We start from the raw sequence: 16,452 nt of genomic DNA, 5'->3' as shown, positions 1-16,452 counted from the left end.
CCTCCTACAGTTCTCTTCATAAGGACAGCCAGTAACTCCACCTCCTACAGTTCTCTTCATAAGGACAGCCGGTAACTCCACCTCCTACAGTTCTCTTCATAAGGACAGCCGGTAACTCCACCTCCTACAGTTCTCTTCATAAGGACAGCCAGTAACTCCACCTCCTACAGTTCTCTTCATAAGGACAGCCAGTAACCACACCCCCTACAGTTCTCTTCATAAGGACAGCCAGTAACTCCACCTCCTACAGTTCTCTTCATAAGGACAGCCAGTAACTCCACCTCCTACAGTTCTCTTCATAAGGACAGCCAGTAACCACACCCCCTACAGTTCTCTTCATAAGGACAGCCAGTAACCACACCCCCTACAGTTCTCTTCATAAGGACAGCCAGTAACCACACCCCCTACAGTTCTCTTCATAAGGACAGCCAGTAACCACACCCCCTACAGTTCTCTTCATAAGGACAGCCGGTAACCACACCCCCTACAGTTCTCTTCATAAGGACAGCCGGTAACCACACCCCCTACAGTTCTCTTCATAAGGACAGCCAGTAACCACACCCCCTCACAAAAGTGGGTGTGCAACAAATGAGTTAGTCGTTGTTCAGAACGTGTGACTAGCAAGTGGAGACTAACATTAGTCATGCTCTGTCTGCAGTCACTCCAAATGTATTTTTTATTTATTTAACTAGGCAAGTCAGTTAATAATTAAATTCTTATTTTCAATGACGGCCTAGGAACAGTGGGAACTGCCTTGTTCAGGGACAGAACAACAGATTTTTACCTTGTCAGCTCGGGGATTCAATCTAGCAGCCTTTCGGTTACTGGCCCAACGCTCTAACCACTAGGCTACCTGCCGCCCCAATCTTCCTCAGAATGGATGGTGAAGTGAAACATAGGCTAGTTCAACTCTACAAATTATTTTCAGCCCCCACACAAGACAGGAACTATTTTCTATGAGTTGCGAGCTGAAAGCCATGCCCAGAGTTGAGTTTGGTTTGGGGGAGCTGGAGCACAAGCGTCCACAGCTGTGCCCAACTGTGCAAACAGAAACGCGTCTGGGAGAGAAAAGACAAATGAAAATATGCAGTCTCTCTCTGCTGTCTCAAAATAGACCAGCCAGAAACAACACATGTAGATGACACAATCACAGGGAGGAGAGGAGAGCCACCCCTCCATCTCTCCGTTTCTCCATCCATCACAGGGAGGAGAGGAGAGCCACCCCTCCATCTCTCCGTTTATCCATCCATCACAGGGAGGAGAGGAGAGCCACCCCTCCATCTCTCCGTTTCTCCATCCAATCACAGGGAGGAGAGGAGAGCCACCCCTCCATCTCTCCGTTTCTCCATCCAATCACAGGGAGGAGAGGAGAGCCACCCCTCCATCTCTCCGTTTCTCCATCCAATCACAGGGAGGAGAGGAGAGCCACCCCTCCATCTCTCCGTTTCTCCATCCAATCACAGGGAGGAGAGGAGAGCCACCCCTCCATCTCTCCGTTTCTCCATCCAAAGAAACAATGACAGAATGGTAAACAAACTTCAACCAAGTAAAATACCCGTTCATCAAGACAATCTCAACCATCAGTGTAACGTTCGTCTTGTGGTGAATGAACGGACCAAGGCGCAGCGGGTGATGAATACATACTGATTTATTAAATGAAAGACGAAACACTAATGAACACTAGAACAAACTACAAAACAATAAACGAAGGCAACAGACCTGAAACAAACGAACTTACATATAGACGAAGAACGCACGAACAGGAACAGACTACCTAAAACGAACAAACAAACGAAACAGTCCCATGTGGTATACACAGACACAGGAACAATCACCCACAAACAAACAGTGAGAACAACATACCTTAATATGGTTCTCAATCAGAGGAAACGTCAAACACCTGCCTCTAATTGAGAACCATACCAGGCAACACATTAACCCAACATAGAAAACACATAACATAGACTACCCACCCCAACTCACGCCCTGACCAACTAAACACATACAAAACAACAGAAAACAGGTCAGGAACGTGACAATCAGGCTGCCGAAGTGGAGGGCTGTGTGTGATTGGTTGGTAAGCCTGTCAATCAAGAGACCAAACATTCTTTTGACAAATGGTAAATTCTCACCAGGCATTAAATTCTATTAGATTTCATCTGAAACATGTACTAGAAGATTCAGCTACTGAGGTGGGTGCTGTTCTGCATGATGCCTTTGACCAAGGTTGCATCCCAAATGGGACCCTATTCCCTATATAGTGCACTACATTTGACCAGGTCCTGCATAGGGTCTGGTCAAAAGTAGGACACTATGTAGGGAATAGGGTCCCATTTCAGACTCAGACCATATTACAGTGAGCAGAGAAATTAAATATTCATCAGGATTCAGGAAACCCCTTTCCACTAAAAAAGTTTCAGGCTAAAAATACACTTCATAACAGGATTTCTGAGAGGCTATTGGGGAACATTAGCATAATGGTAATAATTGAGATAAGAGGTAACTTGGACTGGAAAATATTTTCTGGGACATGGCCTGTATATTGCAGAGAAACTTTAGTGAACTTTTCATTAAAATGATTTAGCCTCATTTGCAAATTAGTCCAGATATTATTATTCTGATTTTATTATGATTCTGACTTGAATAGTTCAATTAATTCAATTAGTAAATAATTTCCCAACCTGTGAATGGAGGTGTCTGCCTACTAAAACTATTGCTAGATTCTAAAATGTCACCCTATTCTCTATTTGGTGTACTACTTTAGACCAGATCCCTATGGGCCCTATGAGCCCTGGTCAAAAGTAGTGCTATATACTATATACGCAATGGAGTGCCATTTGGGACATACACTATTAACTTTTCCCCTTGCTCCAAATAGTTTCTCCCCAGGCCTGATCAACTGACCAACTAAGAGATGATCAATACAGGTTTGGCTGAAGCCTAATTAATCAATATGATGCGGAGTTGATGATGTCAATGGTTAAAGGTCCACGTTACAAACACTGCTACTGATTGACCTTGGTTCTGTTGCTTTGCCCTGCCCTGGACAACTATCAATAAACTACAAGGTTATGTTGCCCTGCCCTGCCCTGCCCTGGACAACTATCAATAAACTACAAGGTTCTGTTGCTCTGCCCTGCCCTGCCCTGGACAACTATCAATAAACTACAAGGTTCTGTTGCTCTGCCCTGCCCTGGACAACTATCAATAAACTACAAGGTTATGTTGCTCTGCCCTGCCCTGGACAACTATCAATAAACTACAAGGTTCTGTTGCTCTGCCCTGCCCTGGACAACTATCAATAAACTACACGTTTCTGTTGCCCTGCTCTGCCCTGGACAACTATCAATAAACTACAAGGTTCTGTTGCTCTGCCCTGCCTTGGACAACTATCAATAAACTACAAGGTTCTGTTGCTCTGCCCTGGACAACTATCAATAAACTACAAGGTTCTGTTGCTTTGCCCTGCCCTGGACAACTATCAATAAACTACAAGGTTCTGTTGCTCTGCCCTGGACAACTATCAATTAACTACAAGGTTCTGTTGCTTTGCCCTGCCCTGGACAACTATCAATAAACTACAAGGTTCTGTTGCTCTGCCCTGGACAACTATCAATAAACCACATTTCTGTTGCTTTGCCCTGGACAACTATCAATAAACTACAAGGTTCTGTTGCTCTGCCCTGCCCTGGACAACTATCAATAAACTACAAGGTTCTGTTGCTCTGCCCTGCCCTGGACAACTATCAATAAACTACAAGGTTCTGTTGCTCTGCCCTGCCCTGGACAACTATCAATAAACTACAAGGTTCTGTTGCTCTGCCCTGGACAACTATCAATTAACTACAAGGTTCTGTTGCTTTGCCCTGCCCTGGACAACTATCAATAAACTACAAGGTTCTGTTGCTCTGCCCTGGACAACTATCAATAAACCACATTTCTGTTGCTTTGCCCTGGACAACTATCAATAAACTACAAGGTTCTGTTGCTCTGCCCTGCCCTGGACAACTATCAATAAACTACAAGGTTCTGTTGCTCTGCCCTGCCCTGGACAACTATCAATAAACTAGAAGGTTTGTAGTGAGTTCAACATGATTTCCATGTAGTGAATCAGTAAGTTGATCCTATTGTTCCAAACTACACTGGGCTTTATGTCAGGGCCTAATCATCAGGTGTAGTCAACACTGGTGAAATGACATTTCATGGGCAACCATTCAGGGAGAACACGTATCACATCAAAATATGTCCCCGTGAAGACAATGACCAAAAGTTAACTTTTTGCACACCACACATTCCATCAAAGAAATAGATCAGCCCCGGGTATCAGATTCTGCCTGTCTATGGATCTCTGCAGGCTTAATCTCTTTTAAAAACATGACGTCCTTTCATCAGAACCCACATACTGTAACGGGCCTACAGTGCATTCAGACAGTATTCAGACCCCTTCACTTAAAATGGATTAAATAAAACAATCTATACACAATACTCCATAATGACAAAGCAAATTTTTTAAATATATTTTTTAAACAAATGTATAAAACATAAAAACTGAAATACCTTATTTACATAAGTATTCAGACACTTTGCTCTGAGACTCGAAATTGAGCTTAGGTGCATCCGGTTTCCATTGATCATCCTTGAGATGTTTCTAGAACTTCATTGGAGTCCACCTGTGGTAAATTCAATTGATTGGACATGATTTGGAAAGGCACAAACCTGTCTGTATAAGGTCCCACAGTTGACAGTGCATGTCAGAGCAAAAACCAAGCCATGAGTTCGAAAGGAATTGTCCTTAGAGCTCCGAGAAAGGATTGTGTAGAGGCACAGATCTGGGGGAGCATTGAAGGTCCCCAAGAACACAGTGGCCTCCATCATTCTTAAATGGAAGAAGTTTGGAACCACCAAAACTGTTCCTAGAGCTGGCCGCCCTGCCAAACAACGCCCAGCAAACGGGGGAGAAGGGCCTTGGTCAGGGAGGTGACCAAGAACCCGATGGTTACTCTGACAGAGCTCCAGAGTTCCTCTGTGGAGATGGGAGAACCTTTCAGAAGGACAACCATCTCTGCAGCACTCCACCAATCAGGTCTTTATGGTAGAGTGACCAGACGGAAGCCACTCAATAAAAGGCACATGACAGCCCGCTTGGAGTTTGGCAAAAGGCACCTAAAGGACTCTCAGACCATGAGAAACAAGATTTTATGGTCTGATGAAACCAAGTTTGAACTCTTTGGCCTGAATGCCTAGCGTCACGTCTGGAGGAAACTAGGCACCGCTCATCCCCTGGCCATTACCATCCCTACGGTGAAGCATGGTGGTGGCACCATCCCTACGGTGAAGCATGGTGGTGGCAGCATCACGCTGTGGGGATGTTTTTCAGTGGCAGAGACTGGGAGACAAGTAAAGACCGAGGGAAAGATGAACGGAGCAAAGTACAGAGAGATCCATCATGAAAACCTGCTCCAGGACCTCATACAGGGTCGAAGGTTCACCTTCCTACAGGACAACGACCCTAAGCACACAGCCAAGACAACGCAGGAATGGCTTAGGTACAAGTCTCTGAATATCCTTGAGTGGCCCATCCAGAGCCCAGACTTGAACCAAATCCAACATCTCTGGAGAGACCTGAAAACAGCTGTGCAGCGACGCTCCCCAACCACCCTGACAGAGCTTGAGAGGATCTGCAGAGAAGAATGGGAGAAAATCCCCAAGTACAGATGTGCCAAGCTTGTAGCATCATACCCAAGAAGACCCAAGGCTGTAATCGCTGCCAAAGGTGCTTCATCAAAGCTCTGAGTAAAGGGTCTGAATACTTATTAAATGTGATATTTCCTATTTTTGTTTTTTATAAATTTGCAAAAATGTCAAAAAATCTGTATTTGCTTTGTCATTATGGCGTATTGTGGGTATATTGATGAGAAAAAACAACTATTTAATCAATTTTTTTATTTTAGACCTTAATTAAACGTGCCCAGTGGGTAGTGACCAATATTTTGTTTCATTTCCTCCAGTTTAACTCGGCAAAAATAGAGTAGGACTGAGTCTATCATATAAAATAGTGATTCATCTTTGCCAGAACAATAGTTTTCCTGGCGATTTGATTGATCATTGTCATATTTCAGATAGGCCTAGTTTGGGTGGCTTCTGGCTAGATGTCTAAATATAGTTGTAACATCGCACTGCCTTTAATATTACGGAACGAAGATGCATAATTGTGGGGAAGCACAGCAAGCAGGCTGCCATCCAAAGAGGTGCAGAGAGAACATGCTTTCCATCTGATCCTGCAACCTCCACTACAAGTAGGCTGGATGATTCTGCTCTAGACTCCAGAGAAGTGACATGATACAGCCCTAGTTGATTCTGCTCTAGACTCTAGAGAAGTGACATGATACAGCCCTAGTTGATTCTGCTCTAGACTCCAGAGAAGTGACATGATACAGCCCTAGTTGATTCTGCTCTAGACTCTAGAGAAGTGACATGATACAGCCCTAGTTGATTCTGCTCTAGACTCTAGAGAAGTGACATGATACAGCCCTAGTTGATTCTGCTCTAGACTCTAGAGAAGTGACACGATACAGCCCTAGTTGATTCTGCTCTAGACTCCAGAGAAGTGACATGATATAGCCCTAGTTGATTCTGCTCTAGACTCTAGAGAAGTGACATGATATAGCCCTAGTTGATTCTGCTCTAGACTCTAGAGAAGTGACATGATACAGCCCTAGTTGATTCTGCTCTAGACTCTAGAGAAGTGACATGATGCAGCCCTAGTTGATTCTGCTCTAGACTCTAGAGAAGTGACATGATACAGCCCTAGTTGATTCTGCTCTAGACTCTAGAGAAGTGACATGATATAGCCCTAGTTGATTCTGCTCTAGACTCTAGAGAAGTGACATGATACAGCCCTAGTTGATTCTGCTCTAGACTCCAGAGAAGTGACATGATACAGCCCTAGTTGATTCTGCTCTAGACTCTAGAGAAGTGACATGATACAGCCCTAGATGATTCTGCTCTAGACTCTAGAGAAGTGACATGATACAGCCCTAGTTGATTCTGCTCTAGACTCTAGAGAAGTGACATGATGCAGCCCTAGTTGATTCTGCTCTAGACTCTAGAGAAGTGACATGATGCAGCCCTAGTTGATTCTGCTCTAGACTCTAGAGAAGTTACATGATACAGCCCTAGTTGATTCTGCTCTAGACTCTAGAGAAGTGACATGATATAGCCCTAGTTGATTCTGCTCTAGACTCTAGAGAAGTGACATGATACAGCCCTAGATGATTCTGCTCTAGACTCTAGAGAAGTGACATGATACAGCCCTAGATGATTCTGCTCTAGACTCTAGAGAAGTGACATGATATAGCCCTAGTTGATTCTGCTCTAGACTCTAGAGAAGTGACATGATACAGCCCTAGATGATTCTGCTCTAGACTCTAGAGAAGTGACATGATACAGCCCTAGTTGATTCTGCTCTAGACTCTAGAGAAGTAACATGATATAGCCCTAGTTGATTCTGCTCTAGACTCTAGAGAAGTGACATGATACAGCCCTAGTTGATTCTGCTCTAGACTCTAGAGAAGTAACATGATATAGCCCTAGTTGATTCTGCTCTAGACTCTAGAGAAGTGACATGATACAGCCCTAGTTGATTCTGCTCTAGACTCTAGAGAAGTGACATGATATAGCCCTAGTTGATTCTGCTCTAGACTCTAGAGAAGTGACATGATACAGCCCTAGTTGATTCTGCTCTAGACTCTAGAGAAGTAACATGATACAGCCCTAGTTGATTCTGCTCTAGACTCTAGAGAAGTGACATGATACAGCCCTAGTTGATTCTGCTCTAGACTCTAGAGAAGTGACATGATACAGCCCTAGTTGATTCTGCTCTAGACTCTAGAGAAGTGACATGATACAGCCCTAGTTGATTCTGCTCTAGACTCTAGAGAAGTGACATGATTCAGCCCTAGTTGATTCTGCTCTAGACTCTAGAGAAGTGACATGATACAGCCCTAGTTGATTCTGCTCTAGACTCTAGAGAAGTGACATGATACAGCCCTAGTTGATTCTGCTTGCTCTAGACTCCAGAGAAGTGACATGATATAGCCCTAGTTGATTCTGCTCTAGACTCCAGAGAAGTGACATGATATAGCCCTAGTTGATTCTGCTTGCTCTAGACTCCAGAGAAGTAACATGATACAGCCCTAGTTGATTCTGCTCTAGACTCTAGAGAAGTGACATGATGCAGCCCTAGTTGATTCTGCTCTAGACTCTAGAGAAGTGACATGATATAGCCCTTGTTGATTCTGCTCTAGACTCTAGAGAAGTGACATGATACAGCCCTAGTTGATTCTGCTCTAGACTCTAGAGAAGTGACATGATATAGCCCTAGTTGATTCTGCTCTAGACTCTAGAGAAGTGACATGATATAGCCCTAGTTGATTCTGCTCTAGACTCTAGAGAAGTAACATGATACAGCCCTAGTTGATTCTGCTCTAGACTCCAGAGAAGTGACACGATACAGCCCTAGTTGATTCTGCTCTAGACTCCAGAGAAGTGACATGATATAGCCCTAGTTGATTCTGCTCAGGACTCTAGAGAAGTGACATGATACAGCCCTAGTTGATTCTGCTCTAGACTCCAGAGAAGTGACATGATACAGCCCTAGTTGATTCTGCTCTAGACTCTAGAGAAGTGACACGATACAGCCCTAGTTGATTCTGCTCTAGACTCCAGAGAAGTGACACGATACAGCCCTAGTTGATTCTGCTCTAGACTCTAGAGAAGTGACACGATACAGCCCTAGTTGATTCTGCTCTAGACTCCAGAGAAGTGACATGATATAGCCCTAGTTGATTCTGCTCTAGACTCTAGAGAAGTGACATGATACAGCCCTAGTTGATTCTGCTTGCTCTAGACTCCAGAGAAGTAACATGATACAGCCCTAGTTGATTCTGCTCTAGACTCCAGAGAAGTAACATGATACAGCCCTAGTTGATTCTGCTCTAGACTCTAGAGAAGTGACACGATACAGCCCTAGTTGATTCTGCTCTAGACTCCAGAGAAGTGACACGATACAGCCCTAGTTGATTCTGCTCTAGACTCCAGAGAAGTGACATGATATAGCCCTAGTTGATTCTGCTCTAGACTCTAGAGAAGTGACATGATACAGCCCTAGTTGATTCTGCTTGCTCTAGACTCCAGAGAAGTAACATGATACAGCCCTAGTTGATTCTGCTCTAGACTCCAGAGAAGTAACATGATACAGCCCTAGTTGATTCTGCTCTAGACTCTAGAGAAGTAACATGATATAGCCCTAGTTGATTCTGCTCTAGACTCTAGAGAAGTGACACGATACAGCCCTAGTTGATTCTGCTCTAGACTCCAGAGAAGTAACATGATACAGCCCTAGTTGATTCTGCTCTAGACTCTAGAGAAGTGACACGATACAGCCCTAGTTGATTCTGCTCTAGACTCCAGAGAAGTAACATGATACAGCCCTAGTTGATTCTGGTCTAGACTCCAGAGAAGTAACATGATATAGCCCTAGTTGATTCTGCTCTAGACTCTAGAGAAGTAACACGATACAGCCCTAGTTGATTCTGCTCTAGACTCCAGAGAAGTAACATGATATAGCCCTAGTTGATTCTGCTCTAGACTCTAGAGAAGTAACATGATATAGCCCTAGTTGATTCTGCTCTAGACTCTAGAGAAGTAACATGATATAGCCCTAGTTGATTCTGCTCTAGACTCTAGAGAAGTAACATGATATAGCCCTAGTTGATTCTGCTCTAGACTCTAGAGAAGTAACATGATATAGCCCTAGTTGATTCTGCTCTAGACTCTAGAGAAGTAACATGATACAGCCCTAGTTGATTCTGCTCTAGACTCCAGAGAAGTAACATGATATAGCCCTAGTTGATTCTGCTCTAGACTCCAGAGAAGTAACATGATACAGCCCTAGTTGATTCTGCTCTAGACTCCAGAGAAGTAACATGATACAGCCCTAGTTGATTCTGCTCTAGACTCCAGAGAAGTAACATGATACAGCCCTAGTTGATTCTGCTCTAGACTCCAGAGAAGTAACATGATACAGCCCTAGTTGATTCTGCTCTGGACTCCAGAGAAGTGACACGATACAGCCCTAGTTGATTCTGCTCTAGACTCCAGAGAAGTGACATGATACAGCCCTAGTTGATTCTGCTCTAGACTCTAGAGAAGTGACATGATATAGCCCTAGTTGATTCTGCTCTAGACTCCAGAGAAGTAACATGATACAGCCCTAGTTGATTCTGCTCTAGACTCCAGAGAAGTAACATGATACAGCCCTAGTTGATTCTGCTCTAGACTCTAGAGAAGTGACATGATATAGCCCTAGTTGATTCTGCTCTAGACTCCAGAGAAGTAACATGATACAGCCCTAGTTGATTCTGCTCTAGACTCCAGAGAAGTAACATGATACAGCCCTAGTTGATTCTGCTCTAGACTCCAGAGAAGTAACATGATACATCCCTAGTTGATATTTGCTGCTAACATGAATGACTTTCAGCTCCAAATGCAAGTACAGGATGCAGTTTATTTCCAGTCTTGCATTTTGAAAATGCATCACCTTGTATGTCTGTAATGACAGGCTACATTTGTGCAGCGATTTCACGAGCATGTTCACGTGTGCAAAAAATTGCACCAGCTTCAAACAGCTGAAAATACAATATTTGGGCTTATGGAAAATATATGTCACAGCGCTTTAGATGGTACAATGATTCTCTAAACTATACTTGCTTGTTTTGTCACATAAACTGAAATTAGGCAAACTATTTGAATTTTAGCAACCAGGTAAGCGGTTTCAGCATATTGCACCTTAATGATAAAGAGAACCTGTTATAAACATGTATACCTTAAGGATGAAGAGAACCTGTTATAAACATGTATACCTTAAGGATGAAGAGAACCTGTTATAAACATGTATACCTTAATGATGAGAACCTGTTATAAACATGTATACCTTAATGATGAGAACCTGTTATAAACATGTATACCTTAATGATGAGAACCTGTTATAAACATGTATACCTTAATGATGAGAACCTGTTATAAACATGTATACCTTAATGATGAGAACCTGTTATAAACATGTATACCTTAATGATGAGAACCTGTTATAAACATGTATACCGTAAGGATGAAGAGAACCTGTTATAAACATGTATACCGTAAGGATGAAGAGAACCTGTTATAAACATGTATACCTTAATGATGAGAACCTGTTATAAACATGTATACCTTAATGATGAGAACCTGTTATAAACATGTATACCTTAAGGATAAAGAGAACCTGTTATAAACATGTATACCTTAATGATGAGAACCTGTTATAAACATGTATACCTTAAGGATAAAGAGAACCTGTTATAAACATGTATACCTTAAGGATAAAGAGAACCTGTTATAAACATGTATACCTTAAGGATAAAGAGAACCTGTTATAAACATGTATACCTTAATGATGAGAACCTGTTATAAACATGTATACCTTAAGGATAAAGAGAACCTGTTATAAACATGTATACCTTAAGGATAAAGAGAACCTGTTATAAACATGTATACCTTAAGGATAAAGAGAACCTGTTATAAACATGTATACCTTAATGATGAGAACCTGTTATAAACATGTATACCTTAAGGATAAAGAGAACCTGTTATAAACATGTATACCTTAAGGATAAAGAGAACCTGTTATAAACATGTATACCTTAAGGATAAAGAGAACCTGTTATAAACATGTATACCTTAATGATGAGAACCTGTTATAAACATGTATACCTTAATGATAAAGAGAACCTGTTATAAACATGTATACCTTAATGATGAGAACCTGTTATAAACATGTATACCTTAATGATGAGAACCTGTTATAAACATGTATACCTTAATGATGAGAACCTGTTATAAACATGTATACCTTAATGATAAAGAGAACCTGTTATAAACATGTATACCTTAATGATAAAGAGAACCTGTTATAAACATGTATACCTTAAGGATAAAGAGAACCTGTTATAAACATGTATACCTTAATGATGAGAACCTGTTATAAACATGTATACCTTAAGGATAAAGAGAACCTGTTATAAACATGTATACCTTAATGATGAGAACCTGTTATAAACATGTATACCTTAAGGATAAAGAGAACCTGTTATAAACATGTATACCTTAATGATGAGAACCTGTTATAAACATGTATACCTTAAGGATAAAGAGAACCTGTTATAAACATGTATACCTTAATGATGAGAACCTGTTATAAACATGTATACCTTAATGATGAAGAGAACCTGTTATAAACATGTATACCTTAAGGATGAGAACCTGTTATGAGCATGTATACCTTAAGAATAAAGAGTAAAATGTCACTGTGTATTTCACATGAGACTTCCTGAAGAATCAACTGTGTGACAATGATGCCGTTATGGTCTTACCTTGTGCCTGCACTTCAGGACTACTCCATAGGCTCCTGGAGAGAGAAGAGAGGAGAACGGTTAGTAACAGGGATTTATCCAAACATGACTTACAATTGTATTAATGGTTCAGCTAGAAAAGGTTGGTGAATCCTCCTATAAAGAGTTGATATTCTCTAAACAAGGTGTAGATGAAGTGGAGCTCGTCTTTCCTATGTTCTGTAGTCATTCAAGGGTGAAGAAACGGTCCTGGGAGATGTCATGCACCTCAGCTCATGCACACTTTATGCTCATCCATATTTCAAAGATGAAGACTTCAACTGTGAACCCTTCATTTGGCTTTCTGGCTTTGTTTTTATTTATTTATATATTTAAAAAAATGTGTTTACCCTTTTTCTCCCCAATTTTGTGATATCCAATTGGTAGTTACAGTCTTGTCTCATCACTGCAACTCCCGTACGGACTCAGGAGAGGCGAAGGTCGAGGGCCGTGCGTCCTCCAAAACACAACCCGACCAAGCCGTACTGCTTCTTGACAAGTCAGCCGCACCAATGTGTCAGAGGAAACGCCCTGTACCTTGTGACCGCGTCAGCGTGCACTGCGCCCAGCTACAGGAGTCGCTAGAGACCGATGGGGACATCCCTGCCCTGCACCTTGCGACCGTGTCAGCGTGCACTGCGCCCGGCTACAGGAGTCGCTAGAGAGCGATGGGGACATCCCTGCCCTGCACCTTGCGACCGTGTCAGCGTGCACTGCGCCCGGCTACAGGAGTCGCTAGAGAGCGATGGGGACATCCCTGCCAGCCAAACCCTCCACTAACCCAGACGACGCTGGGCCAATTGTGCACCGCTCCATGGGTCTCCCGGTCGCGGCCGGCTGCGACAGAGCCTGGACTCGAACCACGATCTCTAGTGGCACTGTGATGCAGACCACTGCACCACCCTTGGGAGGCCCACTGCTTTCTGGCATTCTGACAGATGCTGTCAGAGAAAACATGATTCCTCCATTACAACATGACCGGTCAGTCAGTAGTCAGTTTATAGCCAGTTTATAGTCAGTGAATAGTCAGTTTATAGTCAGTTTATAGTCTGTTTATAGTCAGTTTATAGTCAGTTTATAGTCAGTTTATAGTCAGTTTATAGTCAGTTTATAGTCAGTTTATAGTCAGTTTATAGTCTGTTTATAGTCTGTTTATAGTCAGTGGATAGTCAGTTTATAGTCAGTTTATAGTCAGTTTATAGTCAGTTTATAGTCAGTTTATAGTCAGTAGATAGTCAGTTTATAGTCAGTTTATAGTCAGTTTATAGTCAGTTTATAGTCAGTAGATAGTCAGTTTATAGTCAGTTTATAGTCAGTTTATAGTCAGTAGATAGTCAGTTTATAGTCAGTTTATAGTCAGTTTATAGTCAGTTTATAGTCAGTTTATAGTCTGTTTATAGTCAGTTTATAGTCAGTTTATAGTGTGTTTATAGTCAGTTTATAGTCAGTTTATAGTCAGTTTATAGTCAGTTTATAGTCAGTTTATAGTCAGTAGATAGTCAGTTTATAGTCAGTAGATAGTCAGTTTATAGTCAGTTTATAGTCAGTTTATAGTCAGTTTATAGTCAGTGGGTAGTCAGTTTATAGTCAGTTTATAGTCTGTTTATAGTCAGTTTATAGTCAGTTTATAGTCAGTTTATAGTCTGTTTATAGTCAGTTTATAGTCAGTTTATAGTCAGTTTATAGTCAGTTTATAGTCTGTTTATAGTCAGTAGATAGTCAGTTTATAGTCAGTTTATAGTCAGTAGATAGTCAGTTTATAGTCAGTTTATAGTCAGTTTATAGTCAGTTTATAGTCAGTTTATAGTCAGTTTATAGTCAGTAGATAGTCAGTTTATAGTCAGTTTATAGTCAGTTTATAGTCAGTTTATAGTCAGTTTATAGTCAGTTTATAGTCAGTTTATAGTCAGTTTATAGTCAGTAGATAGTCAGTTTATAGTCAGTTTATAGTCAGTTTATAGTCAGTTTATAGTCAGTTTATAGTCAGTAGATAGTCAGTTTATAGTCAGTTTATAGTCAGTTTATAGTCAGTTTATAGTCAGTTTATAGTCAGTAGATAGTCAGTTTATAGTCAGTTTATAGTCAGTTTATAGTCAGTTTATAGTCTGTTTATAGTCAGTTTATAGTCAGTTTATAGTCAGTTTATAGTCAGTTTATAGTCTGTTTATAGTCTGTTTATAGTCAGTTTATAGTCAGTTTATAGTCAGTTTATAGTCTGTTTATAGTCTGTTTATAATCTGTTTATAGTCTGTTTATAGTCAGTTTATAGTCAGTTTATAGTCTGTTTATAGTCTGTTTATAATCTGTTTATAGTCAGTTTATAGTCAGTTTATAGTCTGTTTATAGTCAGTTTATAGTCAGTGGGTAGTCAGTTTATAGTCAGTTTATAGTCTGTTTATAGTCAGTTTATAGTCAGTTTATAGTCTGTTTATAGTCAGTTTATAGTCAGTTTATAGTCTGTTTATAGTCTGTTTATAGTCAGTTTATAGTCAGTTTATAGTCTGTTTATAGTCTGTTTATAGTCAGTTTATAGTCAGTTTATAGTCAGTTTATAGTCAGTTTATAGTCAGTTTATAGTCAGTTTATAGTCAGTTTATAGTCAGTTTATAGTCAGTGGGTAGTCAGTTTATAGTCAGTGGATAGTCAGTTTATAGTCAGTTTATAGTCAGTTTATAGTCAGTTTATAGTCTGTTTATAGTCAGTTTATAGTCAGTTTATAGTCAGTTTATAGTCAGTTTATAGTCAGTTTATAGTCAGTTTATAGTCAGTTTATAGTCAGTTTATAGTCAGTTTATAGTCAGTTTATAGTCTGTTTATAGTCTGTTTATAGTCAGTAGATAGTCAGTTTATAGTCAGTTTATAGTCAGTAGATAGTCAGTTTATAGTCAGTTTATAGTCAGTAGATAGTCAGTTTATAGTCAGTTTATAGTCAGTTTATAGTCAGTTTATAGTCAGTTTATAGTCTGTTTATAGTCTGTTTATAGTCAGTAGATAGTCAGTTTAAAGTCAGTTTATAGTCAGTTTATAGTCAGTAGATAGTCAGTTTATAGTCTGTTTATAGTCAGTTTATAGTCAGTTTATAGTCAGTTTATAGTCAGTTTAAGGTCAGTAGATAGTCAGTTTATAGTCAGTAGATAGTCAGTTTATAGTCAGTTTATAGTCAGTTTATAGTCAGTTTATAGTCAGATTATAGTCAGTAGATAGTCAGTTTATAGTCAGTTTATAGTCAGTTTATAGTCAGTTTATAGTCAGTAGATAGTCAGTTTATAGTCAGTTTATAGTCAGTTTATAGTCAGTTTATAGTCAGTTTATAGTCAGTTTATAGTCAGTTTATAGTCAGTTTATAGTCTGTTTATAGTCTGTTTATAGTCAGTTTATAGTCTGTTTATAGTCAGTTTATAGTCAGTGGGTAGTCAGTTTATAGTCAGTTTATAGTCTGTTTATAGTCAGTTTATAGTCAGTTTATAGTCTGTTTATAGTCAGTTTATAGTCAGTTTATAGTCAGTTTATAGTCTGTTTATAGTCAGTTTATAGTCAGTTTATAGTCAGTTTATAGTCAGTTTATAGTCTGTTTATAGTCTGTTTATAGTCAGTTTATAGTCAGTTTATAGTCAGTTTATAGTCAGTTTATAGTCAGTTTATAGTCTGTTTATAGTCAGTTTATAGTCAGTTTATAGTCAGTTTATAGTCAGTAGATAGTCAGTTTATAGTCAGTTTATAGTCAGTTTATAGTCAGTTTATAGTCAGTTTATAGTCAGTTTATAGTCAGTTTATAGTCAGTTTATAGTCAGTTTATAGTCAGTTTATAGTCTGTTTATAGTCAGTTTATAGTCAGTTTATAGTCAGTTTATAGTCAGTTTATAGTCAGTTTATAGTCAGTTTATAGTCAGTTTATAGTCAGTTTATAGTCAGTTTATAGTCAGTTTATAGTCTGTTTATAGTCTGTTTATAGTCAGTAGATAGT

At 40.1% G+C, this 16,452-nt stretch overlaps 1 protein-coding gene across 8 annotated transcripts in view; it reads right to left on the bottom strand.

The window, feature by feature from the left end:
- The window catches only part of LOC129843470 (cyclin-dependent kinase-like 5), an 82,117-nt gene that overhangs the window by 57,592 nt on the left and 8,073 nt on the right, over positions 1-16,452 (bottom strand). For all 8 annotated transcript variants that reach the window (XM_055912202.1, XM_055912196.1, XM_055912201.1 and 5 more), the window contains one exon: positions 12,471-12,505. Coding sequence is in view for 7 of the 8 variants with exons in the window: in XM_055912196.1 (XP_055768171.1) it covers positions 12,471-12,505 (35 nt within the window). In the remaining variant the exon portion in view is untranslated. The remainder of the gene's footprint in view (positions 1-12,470; positions 12,506-16,452) is intronic.

The sequence above is a fragment of the Salvelinus fontinalis genome, unplaced genomic scaffold, assembly GCF_029448725.1.
Source record: "Salvelinus fontinalis isolate EN_2023a unplaced genomic scaffold, ASM2944872v1 scaffold_0142, whole genome shotgun sequence".
In the NCBI taxonomy this organism is placed as follows: domain Eukaryota; kingdom Metazoa; phylum Chordata; class Actinopteri; order Salmoniformes; family Salmonidae; genus Salvelinus; species Salvelinus fontinalis.
Note: the sequence above shows the minus strand (reverse complement) of the source record. Positions and strands in the feature narration are given on the sequence as shown.